The sequence below is a fragment of the Astatotilapia calliptera genome, chromosome 18 (assembly GCF_964374335.1).
Source record: "Astatotilapia calliptera chromosome 18, fAstCal68.1, whole genome shotgun sequence".
NCBI lineage: Eukaryota > Metazoa > Chordata > Actinopteri > Cichliformes > Cichlidae > Astatotilapia > Astatotilapia calliptera.
The window spans coordinates 17,716,544-17,735,942 of NC_137439.1; the positions used below are offsets into that span (position 1 = coordinate 17,716,544).

At 42.4% G+C, this 19,399-nt stretch overlaps 2 protein-coding genes and 1 pseudogene across 2 annotated transcripts; 2 read left to right on the forward strand and 1 right to left on the reverse strand.

The window, feature by feature from the left end:
- The first annotated feature begins 1,128 nt into the window (after positions 1–1,128).
- On the forward strand, positions 1,129–11,263 carry LOC113011330 (alanine aminotransferase 1). Its single transcript, XM_026150814.2, has 11 exons — positions 1,129–1,580; positions 1,694–1,783; positions 1,865–1,973; positions 6,231–6,364; positions 8,045–8,288; positions 8,395–8,474; positions 8,568–8,704; positions 10,192–10,366; positions 10,480–10,635; positions 10,748–10,860; positions 11,054–11,263. Exons 1-11 carry the CDS (start codon positions 1,506–1,508, stop codon positions 11,142–11,144), a joined length of 1,404 nt encoding a protein of 467 aa, XP_026006599.2. The 5' UTR covers positions 1,129–1,505; the 3' UTR covers positions 11,145–11,263.
- Positions 11,212–17,659, reverse strand: dhx30 (DEAH (Asp-Glu-Ala-His) box helicase 30). Its single transcript, XM_026150810.2, has 19 exons — positions 17,450–17,659; positions 17,118–17,254; positions 16,907–17,017; positions 16,565–16,819; positions 16,325–16,474; positions 16,093–16,245; positions 15,538–16,005; positions 14,571–14,954; positions 14,399–14,468; positions 14,194–14,298; positions 13,919–14,094; positions 13,639–13,845; positions 13,463–13,538; positions 13,193–13,386; positions 12,952–13,111; positions 12,689–12,846; positions 12,376–12,479; positions 12,154–12,293; positions 11,212–11,850 (listed from the first exon to the last, which is right to left on the reverse strand). Exons 1-19 carry the CDS (start codon positions 17,619–17,621, stop codon positions 11,603–11,605), a joined length of 3,468 nt encoding a protein of 1,155 aa, XP_026006595.2. The 5' UTR covers positions 17,622–17,659; the 3' UTR covers positions 11,212–11,602.
- A 460-nt stretch (positions 17,660–18,119) lies between these two features.
- Positions 18,120–19,233, forward strand: LOC113010785 (chymotrypsin-like elastase family member 3B; annotated as a pseudogene).
- The last annotated feature ends 166 nt before the right edge of the window (positions 19,234–19,399 follow it).

Sequence of the window (19,399 nt, forward strand, 5' to 3'; positions counted from 1 at the left end):
GAAAGTTATGCCCTTATAAAAATAGGAAACAATCCAGCAAAGACCTAATACAGGACCTGAGACATGCATCTGGGCCTTCAGCTAAATTCATGCTGTTCACTGAAACCTCATCGGATATGGTCTCAGTGGAGGAGTGGCTGTCAAGAAGCCATTGTTAATGAAGGGAAAGATGTTTTCTCCTCTTTGTGGCTGAGGTATGCCACATTTCACATGAACTGATCTGATGGAGTAATGAATCCAAACTGAAACGTGTAGTTCAAATTATCAACGTATACAGAGAAAATCAGTGAAGATGTACAACAGTGAGTGTCTACAGCCATCTGTAAAACACAGTGGAGGATGTTTTGGGTTTTGTCTGGGGTCCGCATTTCAGCCAGTGGGAATCATGTCAAAATTGATAGAATTATTAATGCAGAACAGTACCACCAGATTTTGATCATCCATGAAACACTATTTCTAAAACATCTGATTTCCAAGGGTTTCGTTTTTCAGCATGGCAGTGATCCCAAATACACTGCCAATGCAGTAAAAGCATACCACACAATGGAGCACTGACAGTCATGGATCAGCCTGCCAAGAGCCCGGACCTCAACATTTATTGAAGCAGTGTGGGATCATCTTGACTTAGAACAGAACAAAAAGGAAGCCAACATTCAAAGAAGAGCTTTGGATGTTCTTCAAGAAGGAAGAACTATTCCTTAAGACTACTTAAAGAAATGATCAGAAAGCTTGGCTAAGAGATGTCAGACTGTGCTGAAGAATAAAGGTGGTCAAACACAATATCGACTTTCAAGCACATTTGAACTATAAAAGCTCAATTTTACCTTGTATTCTGTATTTCCATGTATATTTTCACATTTTTGAGCAAAATATAAAGAAATGAGGGTGGATCAAAACTTCTGCGTGGTACTGCAAACGTAGATGAACGTACAAGCACTGATAACCTTGAACAGCAGAGAGGGAGAGTCTTTCTTAGACATTTTCTTCTAAGGAAAGTATTAACCTCCTTCTAACCTTTGTGCCATAATGAAAGCTGTTCAGTGGCACATACCACATGGCACATAAGTTGTTTATTCCTATTTATGGAGATCTAAATAAATACATAAATAAATAAATAAAAACAAATCATAATTATTTGTTTAAAACTTCTCTCTAAATAAGACTGACAGATCGCACACAGAGGCACTAAGAGAAGATACTTTAATGGGCTCTGTCATGCATGGTCATGACCAAAAGTTTATACACAATGCAGAAGTAAAGCATCGAATTGTGCACTGGAGTCAATTCAAGAAGTCTGTCCTTCCAGCACAGGGTCTGTTAATAAGGCACATATTGCCTAATTCTGTGCACATCTGACTAAAAAACAAGTCCTTTGGTAAATGATTCTTCTCACATCAAGCCGTGAAGGAAGAAAAGACTCAGCTCACCTCCTCCACACTTCTGTTGGTCTGAACAAAGTAAAGAAGGTTACAGTAATATCTGCGTAGCAGGACATCCATCCAAACATGTGGAACATGAAGCAGTTAGAGTATGGAGCCCTGGCAAGACGAGCAAACCAGATCAAGAACGAGCTCAGACAGGCAAGAAAAACTATGTTTACACAGAGTTGTAATAAAGGAAGCATAAACCAGAGTTAGTCATGCTGTCTTTGTTGTAATATCTTTAACCTTTGCTTTCAATTCCTCTTCTACAGGGAGTAAGAAGACCCTACAAAGAAGTGATCGATGTCTTCCAGGGTGATTTACACAGGGCAGGAATGAAACCTCTGACATTTGTCAGACAGGTAAACTTGGACCTTTACACACTGTGTAAACTCATTACGTTTCCTTTGAGTAAGGATTGCCCGTGTTGCGCTTTTTCACAGGTTCTTGCAGCGTGTGTTTACCCGCCGCTTATCAACAGCAGCAATCTGCCACTTGATGTAAGACAGAGGGCCCAGGAGGAGCTGGGGAGATGTGTTGGAGGGAGTGTAGGTGAGGGCAACGTATGCGGTCTAATGACGTGGAAAAAAATGAAAATGCTTGTAGTGCAGGACCCCCAAGGTGGAGCGCATAAACTCCACCTACCACAGTAGTAGTTGTCACACAATAAAGATTGTGTGACAACTACTACTGTGGTTTCGGCCCTTGGCTCCGGACACAGGCACCCCATCTCGCTGCCACACCTTCCCAGCTAGCTTTCCCTGACAAAAAGCAGACACACAGTCAATTGATGCACCTGCGCACCTATTCTCCCCGCCTCAGCACCGCCCCATGAGCTCACTGTGACGTTTTCTCCGCTGCAGCAGGCCAGAGACCATGCCCCTGCCAAAAGGCTTTATCTGCAGTAACCGTGTGGTGGCAGAAATAGCAAAAGACTAAAACCCCCAAAACAGGGCAGATGGCATCAAAACTATCTACAGATACAGATCTAGAGAGCTTCAACTGGTAAAAATGGAACTGGAGAATACCTTTAAGGTTCTTAGGGTTACTACAATCAAACAAGTCAAATCAAACTTTATTGTCAGTTCTGCAATGTACAGGACATACACAGCACTGAAATGCGTTTCGCCCACTGTGTGCAATAGAAAAAAAAATCTAAATTCAATTCAAATCTAAAATAAAATAAGATAGCTGTTTATGTATAAAAAATGAGGTTTGCAAGAATTCTTTTAAAAAAGTTTTTTAATTCATAAAGTTGGGTGAGAATATCTTACTTTCAGTGATTCACTTAAAACAACAGTAACAGGTCTCCACAGATTACAAATAAACTGCGCAGAAATACTGTCATACTCTGGCTTCCATGTTTATCATATACATAAAAGTCTCTATACAGGAAGCATATGTAATAATAGAAGTGTTTAATAAACTATAGGCTCATATAGACAAACATTATAAATACAATGAAATGTATATGTCTTATAAAACATTTTTAAAAAGCCATTTTATGAATTCAAATCTAGGCAGAAATACAAATACAAAAAGTCTGCTTTGTTTTGCCAGATCAAGTTGTAGGTGTGTTTTATAATAATAATAATAATAATGGATTGCATTTATATAGCGCTTTTCGAGACCCTCAAAGCGCTTTACAATTCCACTATTCATTCACTCTCACATTCATACACTGGTGGAGGCAGCTACAGTTGTAGCCACAGCTGCCCTGGGGCAGACTGACAGAAGCGAGGCTGCCATATCGCACATCGGCCCCTCTGGCCATCACCAGTAGGCGGTAGGTGAAGTGTCTTGCCCAAGGACACACAGTGTTGGGAAGGTTAGTTTTAAAATGTATTCCATTACAGATTACAGATTACATGCCCCAAAATGTATTCTGTAACGTATTCCGTTACGTTACTCAATGAGAGTAACGTATTCTGAATACTTTGGATTACTTAATATATTATCATGCTGTTTACAACTACGTGAATGTACTATTGCTGTGATTTATTACTGTTACTGAAGGTTCGCGGCTCTGAACCGTAGTAAAGAGACCTCTGGCTAATACGTCAGGTTTGTGTCGGGCTCGTAGCCGAAAAATAGCTTTACTTTGTTGTGTGGGTCAACTTTGCTTGCGAGAGACAGAGAGAGGCGTTGAAAGACTGCTCCAACGGAACTTGTTTTTGGAGGAAAACACGAACACGGTGTACAGTCGAGTCTTAATAGCTTACTTACAACTGGGCTCGTCAGGCACTCTTCTTGGCTGCAGTGGTTGTTATTATATTTACATGCTTCCAGCTCCCGTTTTTCCTCAATGACAACTCGTACTTTTCCTTTTTCTCCCTCCCTCGCTCACAGACACATAACGTGTATGGCAGTCCATTCTCCCTGCAGCACGGACTACACTGCCCATGATCCTACATTCTTTAGAGCTATACAGGGAGTGCAGAATTATTAGGAAAGTGGTATTTTTGAGGAATAATGTTATTATTGAACAACAACCATGTTCTCAATGAACCCAAAAAACTCATTAATATCAAAGCTGAATGTTTTTGGAAGTAGTTTTTAGTTTGTTTTTAGTTTCAGCTATTTTAGGGGGATATCTGTGTGTGCAGGTGACTATTACTGTGCATAATTATTAGGCAACTTAACAAAAATCAAATATATACCAATTTCAATTATTTATTTTTACCAGTGAAACCAATATAACATCTCCACATTCACAAATATACATTTCTGACATTCGAAAACAAAACAAAAACAAATCAGCGACCAATATAGCCACCTTTCTTTGCAAGGACACTCAAAAGCCTGCAATCCATGGATTCTGTCAGTGTTTTGATCTGTTCACCATCAACATTGCGTGCAGCAGCAACCACAGCCTCCCAGACACTGTTCAGAGAGGTGTACTGTTTTCCCTCCTTGTAAATCTCACATTTGATGATGGACCACAGGTTCTCAATGGGGTTCAGATCAGGTGAACAAGGAGGCCATGTCATTAGTTTTTCTTCTTTTATACCCTGTCTTGCCAGCCACGCTGTGGAGTACTTGGACGTGTGTGATGGAGCATTGTCCTGCATGAAAATCATGTTTTTCTTGAAGGATGCAGACTTCTTCCTGTACCACTGCTTGAAGAAGGTGTCTTCCAGAAACTGGCAGTAGGACTGGGAGTTGAGCTTGACTCCATCCTCAACCCGAAAAGGCCCCACAAGCTCATCTTTGATGATACCAGCCCAAACCAGTACTCCACCTCCACCTTGCTGGCGTCTGAGTCGGACTGGAGCTCTCTGCCCTTTACCAATCCAGCCACGGGCCCATCCATCTGGCCCATCAAGACTCACTCTCATTTCATCAGTCCATAAAACCTTAGAAAAATCAGTCTTGAGATATTTCTTGGCCCAGTCTTAACGTTTCAGCTTGTGTGTCTTGTTCAGTGGTGGTCGTCTTTCAGCCTTTCTTACCTTGTCCATGTCTCTGAGTATTGCACACCTTGTGCTTTTGGGCACTCCAGTGATGTTGCAGCTCTGAAATATGGCCAAACTGGTGGCAAGTGGCATCTTGGCAGCTGCACGCTTGACTTTTCTCTGTTCATGGGCAGTTATTTTGCGCCTTGGTTTTTCCACACGCTTCTTGCGACCCTGTTGACTATTTTGAATGAAACGCTTGATTGTTCGATGATCACGCTTCAGAAGCTTTGCAATTTTGAGACTGCTGCATCCCTCTGCAAGATATCTCACTATTTTTGACTTTTCTGAGCCTGTCAAGTCCTTCTTTTGACCCATTTTGCCAAAGGAAAGGACGTTGCCTAATAATTATGCACACCTGATATAGGGTGTTGATGTCATTAGACCACACCCCTTCTCATTACAGAGATGCACATCACCTAATATGCTTAATTGGTAGTAGGCTTTCAATCCTATACAGCTTGGAGTAGGAAAACATGCATGAAGAGGAAGATGTTGACAAAATACTCATTTGCCTAATAATTCTCCACTCCCTGTACCTGTAGCATTCTGCCTATTAGCTTAGCACAACAACAAAAAGGCGCTCTCTCACCCAGGAAACAGCAGAGAGAGCGTCACCCTGTAACCATGGCAACCGTAACGCTGCCGCCTGGAACAACAGAACATAGCTGTCAAACAAAACCCAAACAGTCCTGACCCGCCACAATATGAAATAGGGAAGTACCGCCGTGTAATCCATTTATTTCAACAAAGTAACTGTATTCTAAATACCACCTTTTTAAACGGTAACGGAATATAGTTACTCATATTTTGTATTTTAAATACGTAGCGGCGGTACATGTATTCCGTTACTCCCCAACACTGAGGACACAACAACCAAGACTGTCCAAGCTGGGGCTCGAACCGGCAACCTTCCGATTACAAGACAAACTGCCAACTCTTGAGCCACGATCGCCCCCAATGTATGTGAGTTAAAGTCTGTTTTCAATCTCTTCAGGTTCATATTCTGCTGCACCTGGGATACCAGAAATCATCCACAGCATCTCTGAATTCATAAAGAGACGAGACTCTGGCATCTATGCTTATTATATACATAAAAGTCTCTATACGAGAAGCAGGAAGCAATAATAAAAAAGAAAAATTATTCCAATATAGTGTTTAATGAACTATAGGCTCATATAGACAAACATTATAAATACAATGAAATGTATATGTCTTATAAAATGGTTTAAAAAAGCCATTTTATGAATTCAAATCTAGGCAGAAATAATAATACCGAAAGTCTGCTTTGTTTTGCAGGATCAAGTTGTTGGTGTGTTTTATGTGAGTTAAAGTCTGTTTTCAATCTCTTCAGGTTCATATTCTGCTGTACCTGGCATACCAGAAATCATCCACAGCATCTCTGAATTCATAAAGAGACGAGACGGAGGAATTCCATCTCACCCCGAGAACATTTACATCAGCCCTGGCTCACAGTGGTCAATCTCGGTAACTCCATGATTACCGACATCCTGCATACATGTTCAATTCAATTCAATTCAATTTTATTTATATAGCGCCAAATCACAACATAAGTTGCCTCAAGGCGCTTCATAGATACAGAGAAAAACCCAACAATCATATGACCCCCTATGAGCAAGCACTTTGGCAACAGTGGGAAGGAAAAACTCCCTTTTAACAGGAAGAAACCTCCGGCAGAACCAGGCTCAGGGAGGGGCGGCCATCTGCTGCGACCGGTTGGGGTGAGAGAAGGAAGACAGGATAAAAGACATGCTGTGGAAGAGAGACAGAGGTTAATAACAGATATGATTCAATGCAGAGAGGTCTGTTAATACATAGTGAGTGAGAAAGGTGACTGGAAAGGAAAAACTCAATGCATCATGGGAATCTCCCAGCAGCCTACGTCTATTGCAGCATAACTAAGGGAGGATTCAGGGTCACCTGGTCCAGCCCTAACTATATGCTTTAGCAAAAAGGAAAGTTTTAAGCCTAATCTTAAAAGTAGAGATAGTGTCTGTCTCCCGAATCCAAACTGGAAGCTGGTTCCACAGAAGAGGGGCCTGAAAACTGAAGGCTCTGCCTCCCATTCTACTTTTAAATACTCTAGGAACAGCAAGTAGGCCTGCAGAGTGAGAGCGAAGTGCTCTAATAGGGTGATATGGTACTACAAGGTCATTAAGATAAGATGGGGCCTGATTATTTAAGACCTTGTATGTGAGGAGCAGGATTTTGAATTCAATTCTGGATTTAACAGGAAGCCAATGAAGGGAAGCCAAAACAAGAGAAATATGCTCTCTCTTTCTAGTCCCTGTCAGGACTCTTGCTGCAGCATTTTGGATTAGCTGAAGGCTTTTCAGTGAGTTTTTTGGACATCCTGATAATAATGAATTACAGTAGTCCAGCCTGGAAGTACTAAATGCATGAACTAGTTTTTCAGCGTCACTCTGAGACAGGATATTTCTAATTTTAGAGATGTTGCGCAAATGGAAGAACGCAGTCTTACATATTTGTTTAATATGTGCGTTGAAGGACATATCCTGGTCAAAAATGACTCCAAGGTTCCTCACAGCGTTACTGGAGGCCAAGGTAATGCCATCCAGAGTAAGAATCTGGTTAGATACCATATTTCTAAGCTTTTCAGGGCCGAGTACAATAACCTCAGTTTTATCTGAATTAAGAAGCAGAAAGTTAGCGGCCATCCAGGTCTTTATGTCTTTAAGACACTCCTGCAGTTTAACTAATTGGTGTGTGTTATCTGGCTTCATGGACAGATAGAGCTGGGTGTCATCTGCATAGCAGTGAAAATGTATGCTATGTCTTCTAATGATACTGCCTAAGGGAAGCGTGTATAATGTAAACAGAATTGGTCCTAGCACTGAACCCTGTGGAACTCCATAATTAACCTCAGTGTGTGAAGAGGACTCTCCATTTACATGCACAAATTGGAGTCTATTAGATAGATATGATACAAACCACTGCAGTGCAGTACCTGTAATACCTACAGCATGTTCTAATCGCTCTAATAGGATATTATGGTCAACAGTATTGAACGCTGCACTAAGGTCTACCAGGGCAAGCACAGAGATGAGTTCACTGTCAGAGGCCATAAGGCCATGTGTATGTGCTTTCTAATGGATCATCACAATCTCTCTTTTCTGTGCTTTCTAGAACATTCTCAATGTCTTAGTGAACCGTGAGGCTTCACCAAGAACAGGTGTGTTGATTCCAGTGCCATGCCACAACAAAACCGTGTTGTCCATAACGCAGTTGGGTGCAGTCGCCGTCCCTTATTACCTGAGTGAGGAGCAGGGATGGGCGCTGCAGGTGGAAGAGCTGCAGCGAGCGCACGAATCTGCAAAGGGAGTCTGTAATCCTGTGGCTCTGTACGTCATCAACCCCGGAAATCCAGCAGGTATTTATTCCAGCCAGTGTGGGGATCATCTACTGTAAGTGTTTGTTCTTTGTGTTACAGGATGAATATTATACCCTTACTTGTTTTTATGCCACACTGCCTGTAGGTTATGTTCAGAGTCAAAAATCAGTGCTAGAGGTGATCCGGTTTGCTTGGGAAAAGAGGCTCTTTCTTCTGGTTGATGAGGTGAAGAAGCTATTATCATCCATGCAAGCATATTTTAAAAACCAAATGCATCTGTATAAAGGAACTTATGGATGTTTACATGTTGCATTGCAGCTCTATCAGGACTGTGTTTATGGGGAAAACTGTGAGTTTGTCTCCTACAAAAGGGCTGTGAGCGAGATGGGGCCTCCTTTCTCAGGCACAGTGGAGCTGGCGTCCTTTCACTCAGTGTCCAAAGGCTTCTCGGGAGAGTATGTGTTCAGTCCAGATATGTATCTGGTTTGTAATGGATGATTCTCACAAAGCTTGAGGCAAAAATTTAACTGAAATTTAAAGAAATAAAGCAGTCAAATAAGCAATCTCACTACAAGATCAAAAAGATGAAGACGTTAGTTTGCTCACTGATACTTATAAGTGCTATTGCGCATTATTTGCACAACTACAAAGATGATCAGGATTTTTAAAAACTTATACACCAAACTTCTCAAGTTTGTTAACTGCATTACAAATATTATTTCTCTGTATTGTTGAGTTTTAAGAAATCTTATCTTGAAAAACACAAATGTGACATAAGCTACTCTCTACAGTTTATGCTTTTTTCAGAAGAGAAATCTGAACACTGGATATACTAGTGAAAAAAAAAAACAAGTTCTGAGGAGATTTTTGGGTACCTTAGCATCACTGCGTGAGATACACCCTAGTCAGGCTGGCAGACTGTTATTGGACCAGCACAGAGAGACAGTCATTTATAAACACATTCACACTTAAAGTCACCAATTAACCTAACATGCAATCTTTGGACTCTGAAAGGTTGCCAGATAACCTGGACAAATCCCACATATGCACAGGGAGAGACTCCAGCTGGTCAGCAGGTTTGACCCCTGAACCTCCTTGCAGCCAAGTTAATATGCTAACCAGTGCAATGGTTACCCTGATACTGGCGGCAGTTAGTGGCACCTCTCAGCCTTCTAATAGATACACCTATGATGTAATTTAAAACTCCTACATCAGTTTGTTCTCGAGTTATCACATTCACAAACTTGGGTGCCCATGTTGTCTGTCAGTCTTTTATGGCTGTCAGGTAAAATCTTCCAAAGTTGATTGCATTGCACAACTTGCATCGTGACAATTACACTTTTGTGTTTAACATATATTTTCGGTGTTAATTGTAGAAATGTCTTTTTGAAATTCATGCAAATTAGTGCCAAGTGTGCTAAAATAGCTTTGGACATTTTCTTTAGACTGGTATGAACAAAGAGATCATTGACCAGAGTCTCATTGTAAGTTTAAACACTTCTTATACAAGCTAAAATGCGGAACTTAAAAGTATCACAGGTGTAGCAGTGATATTTTTAAGAGTGCAAGCAGGGTGGAGAGGATAGGGATGCATTTCATGGCAAGAGTGAAAATGAAGGTTGTGTGTCCAGTATATCCACTATCCTTCCTCTGCACATGTCCAAACCATCTCGGTCTCAAACTATGTCTCCAACCTGCTCAACCTGAGCTTTGATGTACCAGTCCCCTTGAGCTGGCAGGCAAGAAGTAAAGAAGAAATCTTCATAGGATGTCGTAAAGAAGGGCGTGCAGAGGGTTGGTAGGAATAGTGTGAAATGAAAAAAACAAAACAAAACAATGAAATTCAGTGATAAACTGGTCATCCACTGAGAGTGATCATGAGAAGCAAAGCTCCAGAACAGCTACATTTTTGTTGTTTCTACATGCAAGTCTCTTTCATTAGGTGTGGTCTCCGTGCTGGATATGTCGAGCTGGTAAATCTGGATCCTGCTGTCATGAAATACATCCACACACTGTTCTCCAAAGATGCTTGTTCACCAGTTTTAGGTCAGATTGCCCTGGATCTGATGACGGACCCTCCAAAGCCAGGAGACCCCTCGTACCTGCTCTATAAACAGGTTGGACCTGAGAACTGTACTCTTGTTTAGCTGAGGATGACCAACTACATGTAGCGCTGTAGCGGTTTTTGATAAAGAATTTGCCATTTTCTACAAGCTGATGTCTTCTGCAGGAAATTGAGCAGATCAGGACTGTGCTGGTTCATAGCGTGAAGAAAGTCCACGAGGTTGTCAACAGCCTACCGGGATTCAGCTGCCCACCCATTGAAGGAGGATTGTTTGCGTTCCCCAGACTGCACCTCACACCAAAAGCTATTCAGAAAGCCAAGGTTACAGCAGAAATGCAAGAGGATGTATTACATAATCTGTGTTGAAGCCCTTTGAACTTTCTCCTGGTTCATTTTCCTGAAATGTGTTTGTTGTTTTCCTTGGATATTTCAGGAATTAGGACTGCAGCCAGACACATTCTACTGTACGAGACTGCTAGAAGAAGGTGGAGTGTTTACCGGTCCTGGTTGGGAGTACGGACAAAAGGAGGGCACCTACCACATCAGGTACAACACAAGTCGGGCACTCTTCAAAGTACATCATTAGGAAATTATAGATATTATATAAAGCAATTTTATTTTTGGTATAAAACAAAAAATAATTTCTATTGTTAAAAGAAGTCTGTGTTTAGACTGCAGATGGATTCATTTCATGGTCCAAGTCTCAAAGTCTTTTTCTTTTTTTTTTTTGTCTCTGCAGATTTTGCATCGCGGTCCCTCAGGACGTCATGGAGGAATTACTGAGACGCCTGAGCAGCTTCCACATGACATTTATGAAGGATTTTTCTTAAAGACAAAGTTCCCATTGGAGTTTCTTTTTTCTGTAATCCCATAACTCTATATAGAAAATCAAACCAATTTTTGAAACAGCGATGTTGATTTTAATAAATATGACATTTATTGCATACAATCTTTGGTCAGCCATCTTTTGTCACTACCCATTAGAGTAAGATACAGCTTCAGCTTTTCAGAAAGCAACTAACCGTCTATTACAAGTTCCAAATTCAAATGAGGCCTTACATCAGCAATCATTAAAAATTAAATTAAAAATTAAAAAAACAAAAAAAAAAAAAAAAAAAAAATAGTAGTGTGTTCTTTAAAGAGTTCCTGATAAATTCCGTGCTTTCACAATGGAATCCAGCACTAAAATAGGGGGGGGAAGAAAAGAAAAAAAGTGATGTCAAAACAGCAAATCATTAGCCACTTAATCTGTCTGAGCCAGCAGACATGTAGAAAACCCTCAGTCTTATCAATCCACCTCACTGTCACTGCTGTGAACAAGAGGGTTTGAATCTGTATTGTTCAGCAGCTGTACTAGTAAAGAGATGAGCTTTCCATCTTGAGAAGCGTTTGTGTTACTGGGGCTGTTGAGGTTTCGGTGCAGCATGGTCTGAATGGAAGTGCGTAGCTCCCAGAGCAGCTCCCACGTCTCAACCTGCAGCTCACAGCGCACCAGAGATCGTCCAGAAAATGATACTTCTATTTTGTCGCCATGCACTGGTCACAAGAAAAAGAAGAGTAGTATTCAAGTCTGCTAATGCAGAGGGATGATTTCATTTTTGGTGCTTGTCTAAAATGCAAACTACAAACATGTAGACAGACTTGCACAGTTGAAATAATTTCATTTTTACTGTAGCACTCCATAACAGTCCAAAAGCATTAGTCAGCACTTGAACACATCTAAACCAACAAGATTTTCAGCTGATCAGAGACGTGCACAAACAACGGACTTCAGTCAGATTACCATCCTCCAACCTGTGCTACAAATGCATTCTTTAGGGAGAGCAGAAAACATCTTACCCATCTCTGTGATATCGCAGTCTGTAAGCAGCAACAGAGCGAGTGGATGGACTGTAGAAGAGTCTCTGATGAAAACATTCCCGTTGGACTTGATGGCACTGAAGAATGTCAACCACCGACTAGGGAGGTCTTCTTTCCCACTACAATATAAAATGAAAACAAACTTTACATGCACATCAAGTCTGTTTGTGATGCAACTCAATATTTAGGGCATGCTCTGACCGGTTCACTGAGGAGCGGTGAAGCAGCACTGGCCCACTGAGTGTTCGCAAAGAAATGCTGTTGGGACGAAAGCGTCCTCCTTTAGTCACAACACCTTTCTTCACCTAAAAACAAAAGAACAAAACAAACCAGGTCTAATTTAAATGCAATGCAATGTCAGATTCAACACAAACACCTATACAGCTTTAACCTAGAAAAGCTCAAGTAGATTTATAGAACCGTTACATCACTGTTATGAGTTAATTATGAGTCCCTGGGGGGGATTATAGCAGGATATAGGCAATGAAAGTCAGTCTGGGTAGCTGCCATGTACCTGAATGAGGTTGGGATACAGCCCAGCCAGCAGCACAGCTTTAAGCAGCTCATCCTGGTTGCTGTGCTCATTGTAGAGAGAGGTGTAACGCTGGCAGTCACTGGGATGAGAAACCAGCCCGGCGTCATGCAGATTATCACTGAACTGAGATATAAGACCTGCAATAGGATCAGATGACAGAAATATTTGAATTTAGCAAAAAACAAGAGGGCAGGGATTTTTAACTTCCAAAAGTGGACTGAGACAGGGTGTAAAAGACTGACCGTTTATAAAACGAAGGCTGGCCTTGGACAGGGTGTGTCTCTCCAGAAAGTCATCCCTGTCCTCTCGGTTGCCGTCGTGCTGAACTTTCCTCCAGCCCAGAACAGCTCTACTGACCACCAGATAGTCACTGTAGCTTGAGCCACTCAGAGCCTCTTTGGCCTGAACAAACAAAGCAGACGACTCAGTAACAGCTTAGCAAACAAAAATATGGCAAAATTTATTATGGTGAAGACATCTCACCTTGTTGACTAGTGCTCTGTTCTGCAAGCTGTTGTGGAAAGGGTCTCTAGTGAGACAGGCAGCTACAGACAACATAGGCATAACACATCTAAACATGCTACTCAGGACTAATATTTTGCCCAGCCGTGGGTCACATGACATGCAGGCGACACGATCCCCTAATGGAGTCAGTGTTTCGGTCCTGTCCAGGACTCCTGCAAAACAAAAGTGCATCAAAATGACGAGTAAAGACAAGTAAAGACGAGCAAAGATGAGTAAAGACGCGCTTACCTATATCTTGTAGATTACGGACAGCGTCTCTCACAGACTCTGGGCTGTCCAATACTTGGGATAAGAAATCTACAGCCTACAAGCACCAAAAATGATAAGCCATTAATAAATATAAAATAGAAGAAAAATGTAAATACAGATACAAGAAAGAACAGGGAAAAAAATTATTCCTGTACCTTTGAGTTTGGACTGTGGATTTTAGCCTGCACTACTAAACTCTCAAGTGGGATGCGCAGGATCTCAGGGATGGGAAAGGGAGGCATGGATTCCAGCTGTTTTCTTGAGAAAAGGTGGTAGGACTGTCCCGGCTGACACCGGCCTGCTCTCCCTTTTCTTTGTGTAACATTTGAACGGGAAATCCAAACTGTATCCAGACAGGACACCTGGGGCGAAATAAATAAATGAGATTACTTTTGCTGACATTTTCCTGGAATAAAATCAAATGTCAATACTAACCTTAGTCCTTGGGTCATAATTCTGTTCTTTGTGAGTTCCTGCATCCACCACGTGAACAATGTCATCTATTGTAACTGAGGTCTCAGCAATGTTTGTGGCCAGGACAATCTTTCTTTGTCCCACTTGGGGGCGCTGGAACACAGCCTGCTGGTCAGCCACTGATAAACTTGAGTGCACTAAAAGAAAAGCAGAACCAATTATAAACTGGTTATAGGTGGGGAACCTTTTTCCAGAGGCCTCCTTTTTGGCCTCTGGAAATCCATCGCCTTACTTACAGGGCAGGATCATCTGGGAGCCAGAGGAGAAGCGCGGTTTTTCCTCGAGCTTCTCTTGAACAGCCTTTATGTCCTGCCATCCCGGGAGGAAACACAGCACTGCACCTGTAGAACGAGGGGAGAGGAGTTGTTGTAAAATATGACTCTGCCCAAAATTTCAAACACTATTATTTAAAGTGAATTAACAGCTTGGTAAAATAGGCACCTGGTTCTCCACATCTGTCAATGTGTTCGATGACATCAGCGACTAAATCGAGATCCGGTGTGGCATCGTTCTAAACAAGAAGAAGACGCAGAGCAACTCATCAGTTTGGAAAAAAAAGAAAAAGAAAAAGAAAATGTGTGAAAAACAAAAATGTGGCAGATGTGAGTTCCACCTCTTTGTCCGTCTTCGCCCTTTCTGGGACCTGAAACCGACGCCCCATCTCTTTTAGTACATCTTCCAGGTACTTGTCTCGTACTGGGTGCATGAACCCTGGCACCTTTACGATCGGGCAGCCGCCAAAGTACTGTGCCAGCCTCTGGTTGTCCCCAGTGGCACTCATGAGAACGACCCTCAGGTCAGGGTTCTCATTCAGGCTTGTGCGCAGCAGAGCCAGCAGCAGGTCTGTGTTTATGTCTCTCTCGTGGACCTCGTCAACCACCACGTGGCTGATTCCCTTCAGGGTTGGGTTTGACTGCAGCTTCCTCAGCAGGACACCCACTGTGAGGAAGAGCAACGCCCCTCCACTGTGCTCTGGGAGTCGGCTCTCGAGTCTCACCTACAGGAGAAAGATAATACAAATATTATGCATTACTATGGAAAAGATTACTCAACCCTTCATATCCTTGCGATGCTACCAGCCACAATTCAAGGGTTCAGTTACAAAACCAATGTGGTAGAATGAGAAAACTGCCAGTTTATTTTATTCTACTTTTTACTCTTTATGTCAGAAAATAGTTAAAAACAATAGATATGAGGAAGGCCCTCAAAAATTAGAACTTTAATATAAATCTGTAGTCATTGCATGAGCTGCAACGCTCAAGTTTTCTAGAGGGAGGTGCAGGCAGATCAAACATTTTACTGTAATCTAGATAGCTTCATAAAATCAAAAATAACAAAAACACCTATGACATAATTTTATGTCCCGGTGATGACTGAAATTAAAGTTAGAGCACTTTGTTGTGTGAGCCCTAAAACAGCTTTGCCGAGAGGAATTTCAAATACGTTTACTGAATAAAAAGTTTTAAAAGCACAAGACGAAGTTTTGAAGTTGTGCAAATACATTTCTCTTATTAGAGAAATCAAAACAAATCGTTTTGTGTTCAACTAAGATATTGTATAATCTATGCAGCTGTCCTAACCTGATATCCTACAGACTGTTTCAGAGCTGGACCCATCTCCTGAGCAACACGGTGGGCCACCGACACAGCACTGATCCGGCGAGGCTGGGTTACCAAGATGTTGCACTCAGCCCCGCTGCCCCCTCTCACGCGATCCTCCAGCAGAAAACGAGGGACCCGAGTTGTCTTGCCACATCCTGTTTCTCCAGCAATCACAACTACCCTGGAGGCCTGCACAGCTGAGATCACACGCTGACGGTGGGCGTCGACCGGGAGCTCGAGGCTCAGTTCGGGGTTCGCTCTGTTCCATCTCTCCTGCAGGTGGATGCTGAGCTGCTGAGCCTCAGATTCAGAAAGAGGCCTGTACGGCCTGCCTGTGATGGCATCTGTTATAAAATCCTCCTCTTCCTCATCATTCCGGTTTATTGTCTGCTGTTCTTTTGCCTCTTCCTCTTCCCATAGTTTCTGTACCTCTGTTGTCACTGGGTACTGTTAGAAAAATGCGCAAACTCAGAAACTTACATTTTTGTCAAAACTCAGTCAAACACCACTAATCCTCCTTGTACCAAGACTCACCTGGGTGAGGTACTCTCTCACGCTTTGCTCCAGATATTTTGGAATCTCCAATGGAAGTGGGCGCCTCTCCCTCTCTCCAGCCTCCCTCACCTTTTCTCGATGATACTTGGCATGTGTCAGTGGGTTGTTGTCCTTATCCAGCAGCTCCAATTCCTGTAACCAGCAGGTGAGATGCATATATTAAGTACAATCTTGACTTGTTAAGATACAGTAGTTCTCGACAAATACTCACCTTTAGCTTCATGCAGGCAAGTGCAGCAGCTCTCGCCTCTGCTGCCGCCCGGCTGCCTGCTTTGGCTGTGAATGTCATCTCCTCGGGCCAGAGCAGAGTCAGTTCACACGTCTTTAGCTTCCCTCCTGTTGTTCTGAACTGCAGTAGCTCCTGCAGTAATAAGTCACATGGTAGCTTACAATGCACATTGAGTTTAAAGAGGATAGATTGTTACCGCCCAAAACAAAGTGAACTACAAACCCAGATATTGTTGGACGATGTGGCCACCTGGATAACCCTATTCAACAGAGATTTAGGTTGTGGAAACAAGGAAAGAGCTTCTGACACATTGGAGTCATCCTCTTTAGCAGGTGCCCGGTCATTTGCTCTGCCTCTGTAGATATCACCTGTCCAGGAATTATCCTCATTATCATGAAGAGGTGTATGCAGCCCTCCTCTCCCTCGGCCAGCTCTCCTCCTGGGGAGCTGGTTGTTTGGCCCTATCACACCCATTTCCTGTAAACAAACACAATCAAAGAACGGTGAGAGGGGAGAAAGAGACATATCATATACTGCAAACTCACATGCTGGTTTTCAGCTTACTCTGAGCTTCTGACAAGCGGCAGCTGCTGCAAATTGCTCTGCCTCGCTCTTCTTTGAGCCGTAACCTTCCTCTTCTATCTTGCAGGGCCACTGCAGCGTGACAGTGGCCTTCTACAGAGGAGCCACAACACAAAGCTTAACACCATCAACGGATTTTGTCACATGTACAGTGAAAGCAATAATGCTGTCTCGCTCTGACTTTAGCGCTGACCTTAACACCAGCATGTTCCATGCAACTGTACTGGATGAGCTGAGAGAGGTCGCTGACTCCCAGTGACCGTGAGATGGTGTTGTGCAGGAGGCTTTTAGGATCTGGAAACTCCTTCAGGAGGTGGCGTCTGCTATCGACTAAATAGTAAATATAATAAAAATTGTAAAGGGTGACTGTCGGCAGTGGATACATGGGAGTCCAAATATGAGATAAAAGAAGCAAGACTGCGAAATACAAGCACAAACCATAACCTTTTAAATGACGTGCCCTTGAGTTTTTAGCGCCGCTGCTGGCGAGCTGTCACCCGTTAGCTAACCGGCATCTTCACTCACCTCGTTTACTCTGGAAATAAGATGTCGCATTCATCTGAAAGCTTGGAGATTTGGTCCCATACCACCGCATTTCTTTACTCAAGTCAGACGCCGTTTTACAGCCACTGTGAACGCATTTGCCAATGTTGCATAGCGCTCTCAAACGCACGAGTAAAACACCGGGTAGCGCCATCTTTAAATTAAAGTTTCTTCTTCGGCTCCTCTACAAGCTGTTTTCATGAAACGCCCTCTTGTGGCAGGGAGTATAACTGCATCTTTTAGAGCGCCTCGTAAAAACATGAGCAGATCAGAATAAGAATCAGAAAAACTTTATTAATCCCAGAGGGAAATTGAGTTGTCATAGCAGCAGATATACAACAAACATCAAGCACTCATACAAAATGAGTGTAGAAACGGCGATATTAATAAATAAACATTAAGACATATAGATAAATATAGAGATATAGGTATAAATATAAATATACATATAAATATAATAGGACAAGTATGTGTGAAAATATATGTTGTGGTGCACAAAAGTGACCCACGGGGATAAATTAAAGAGTCTGATAGCAACAGGAAGGAACAACCTCCTGTAACGTTCCCTCAGATAGCAAAGTTGAAGGAACCCATTACTGAAACTGCTCTTCAGATTGTCCAGTGTGTTATGGAGGGGTGGGAGTCATTGTCCATGATTGCCAGCAGTCTTGCCAGCATTCTGTCACTGTTCACCTCCTCCAGGGTGGCGAGCTTCATGCCAAAAACAGATGAGTTTGTACAGTCTGTTTGTGTCCTTTGCCTTGATGCCTGGACTCCAGCATGCTACAGCAAAGAAGACGGTTCTTGCAACAGCAGACTGATAAAACATATAGAGCATCTTGCTGCTAACACTGAAGGATCTGAGCCTTGTGAATGTGATTTCTGATCCAAATCAATCAAAGTTTTCCTTTACTTTCAGGTTTCTTTGCGGTCCTTCTAACCCACTTGTGGAGGGACAATAATTGCACCTAACTGGGTCTTGACAGCAGCACACTGCATCACAGAAGAGCGAATTTGTTCTTGGTGTTTTCATGGCCAGATCACATATAAGCAGCTGTTTTGAATACTAAAAAAAGTGTCATAAACATGAACTGAAAGCCTTTTTCGTTTCAATTCCAGTTTCTACACATACAGGGTGGTTCTTGCTGAGCATGACATGAACAAAGAGGAGGGACCTGAATAGTTCATTATCATTGAAAAATTCATACACCCCAAATGGAACTGTGTGTCGTGTGGATATGGTGTTGCTTTCTACTCTTTAACTTGTAGGAAAACAATGACACAGTCTATTTTTTTCCTCATCCTTGTTCACAGGAATGACATTGCCCTACTAAAACTGGAGAAGAGAACCACTATCAGGGATGAGGTTCAGCTGGCTTGCCTGATGCTACTCTCACCCACAACCAGCCCTGCTACATCACAGGGTGGGGTCGTCTCTACAGTAAGACCCACTGCTATTGTCAAGTGTGGCACATCTTTGTTAAATTCTAAATACTCAGTTATTATGCATTCGATTTGATTGGTGTTGTGATCTTTAGCCCCCTGCTACACCACAGCAGGTGGTGGATCACAGCGTCTGCAGTTAAAGTGACTGGTGGGGTGGTTCAGTAAAGACAACAATGGTCTGTGCAGGAGGTGAAAGCAAGTCAGCATGCCATGTGAAAAACAACAACAGAACTTTGTTATATTTTTGCAAAATAAACTGTTCAGTGTATGTGTTACGGTTCAGGGTGACTCTGGAGGCCAGTAGTGGTTTTAACCTTTGAACTCCCCCATGGATGCCATTTTTGCCTGGCCTCTTTCTTATTATTGAATCATGAACTCTGACCTTAACTGAGGCAAGTGAAGCCTGCTGTTTTTTAGATGTTGTCCTGCGTTCATTTGTGATCTGGATGAGGTGCTGATGTATTCTTGGGAGTAATTTTGGTAGGC

What these genes read in the sequence shown, in the direction of transcription:
- LOC113011330 (XM_026150814.2), top strand. Translation starts at nt 1,506, where the DNA reads ATGTGGAACATGAAGCAGTTAGAGTATGGAGCCCTGGCAAGACGAGCA. An exon ending in TCAAGAACGAGCTCAGACAG is followed by an intron (nt 1,581 to 1,693) that starts GCAAGAAAAACT and finishes CCTCTTCTACAG; the next exon opens with GGAGTAAGAAGACCCTACAA. An exon ending in TCCAAAGGCTTCTCGGGAGA is followed by an intron (nt 8,705 to 10,191) that starts GTATGTGTTCAG and finishes CTCTTTCATTAG; the next exon opens with GTGTGGTCTCCGTGCTGGAT.
- dhx30 (XM_026150810.2), bottom strand. Translation starts at nt 17,621, where the DNA reads ATGGCGCTACCCGGTGTTTTACTCGTGCGTTTGAGAGCGCTATGCAAC. An exon ending in CATCGTCCAACAATATCTGG is followed by an intron (nt 16,475 to 16,564) that starts GTTTGTAGTTCA and finishes TTATTACTGCAG; the next exon opens with GAGCTACTGCAGTTCAGAAC. An exon ending in CACCGCTCCTCAGTGAACCG is followed by an intron (nt 12,294 to 12,375) that starts GTCAGAGCATGC and finishes TTTATATTGTAG; the next exon opens with TGGGAAAGAAGACCTCCCTA.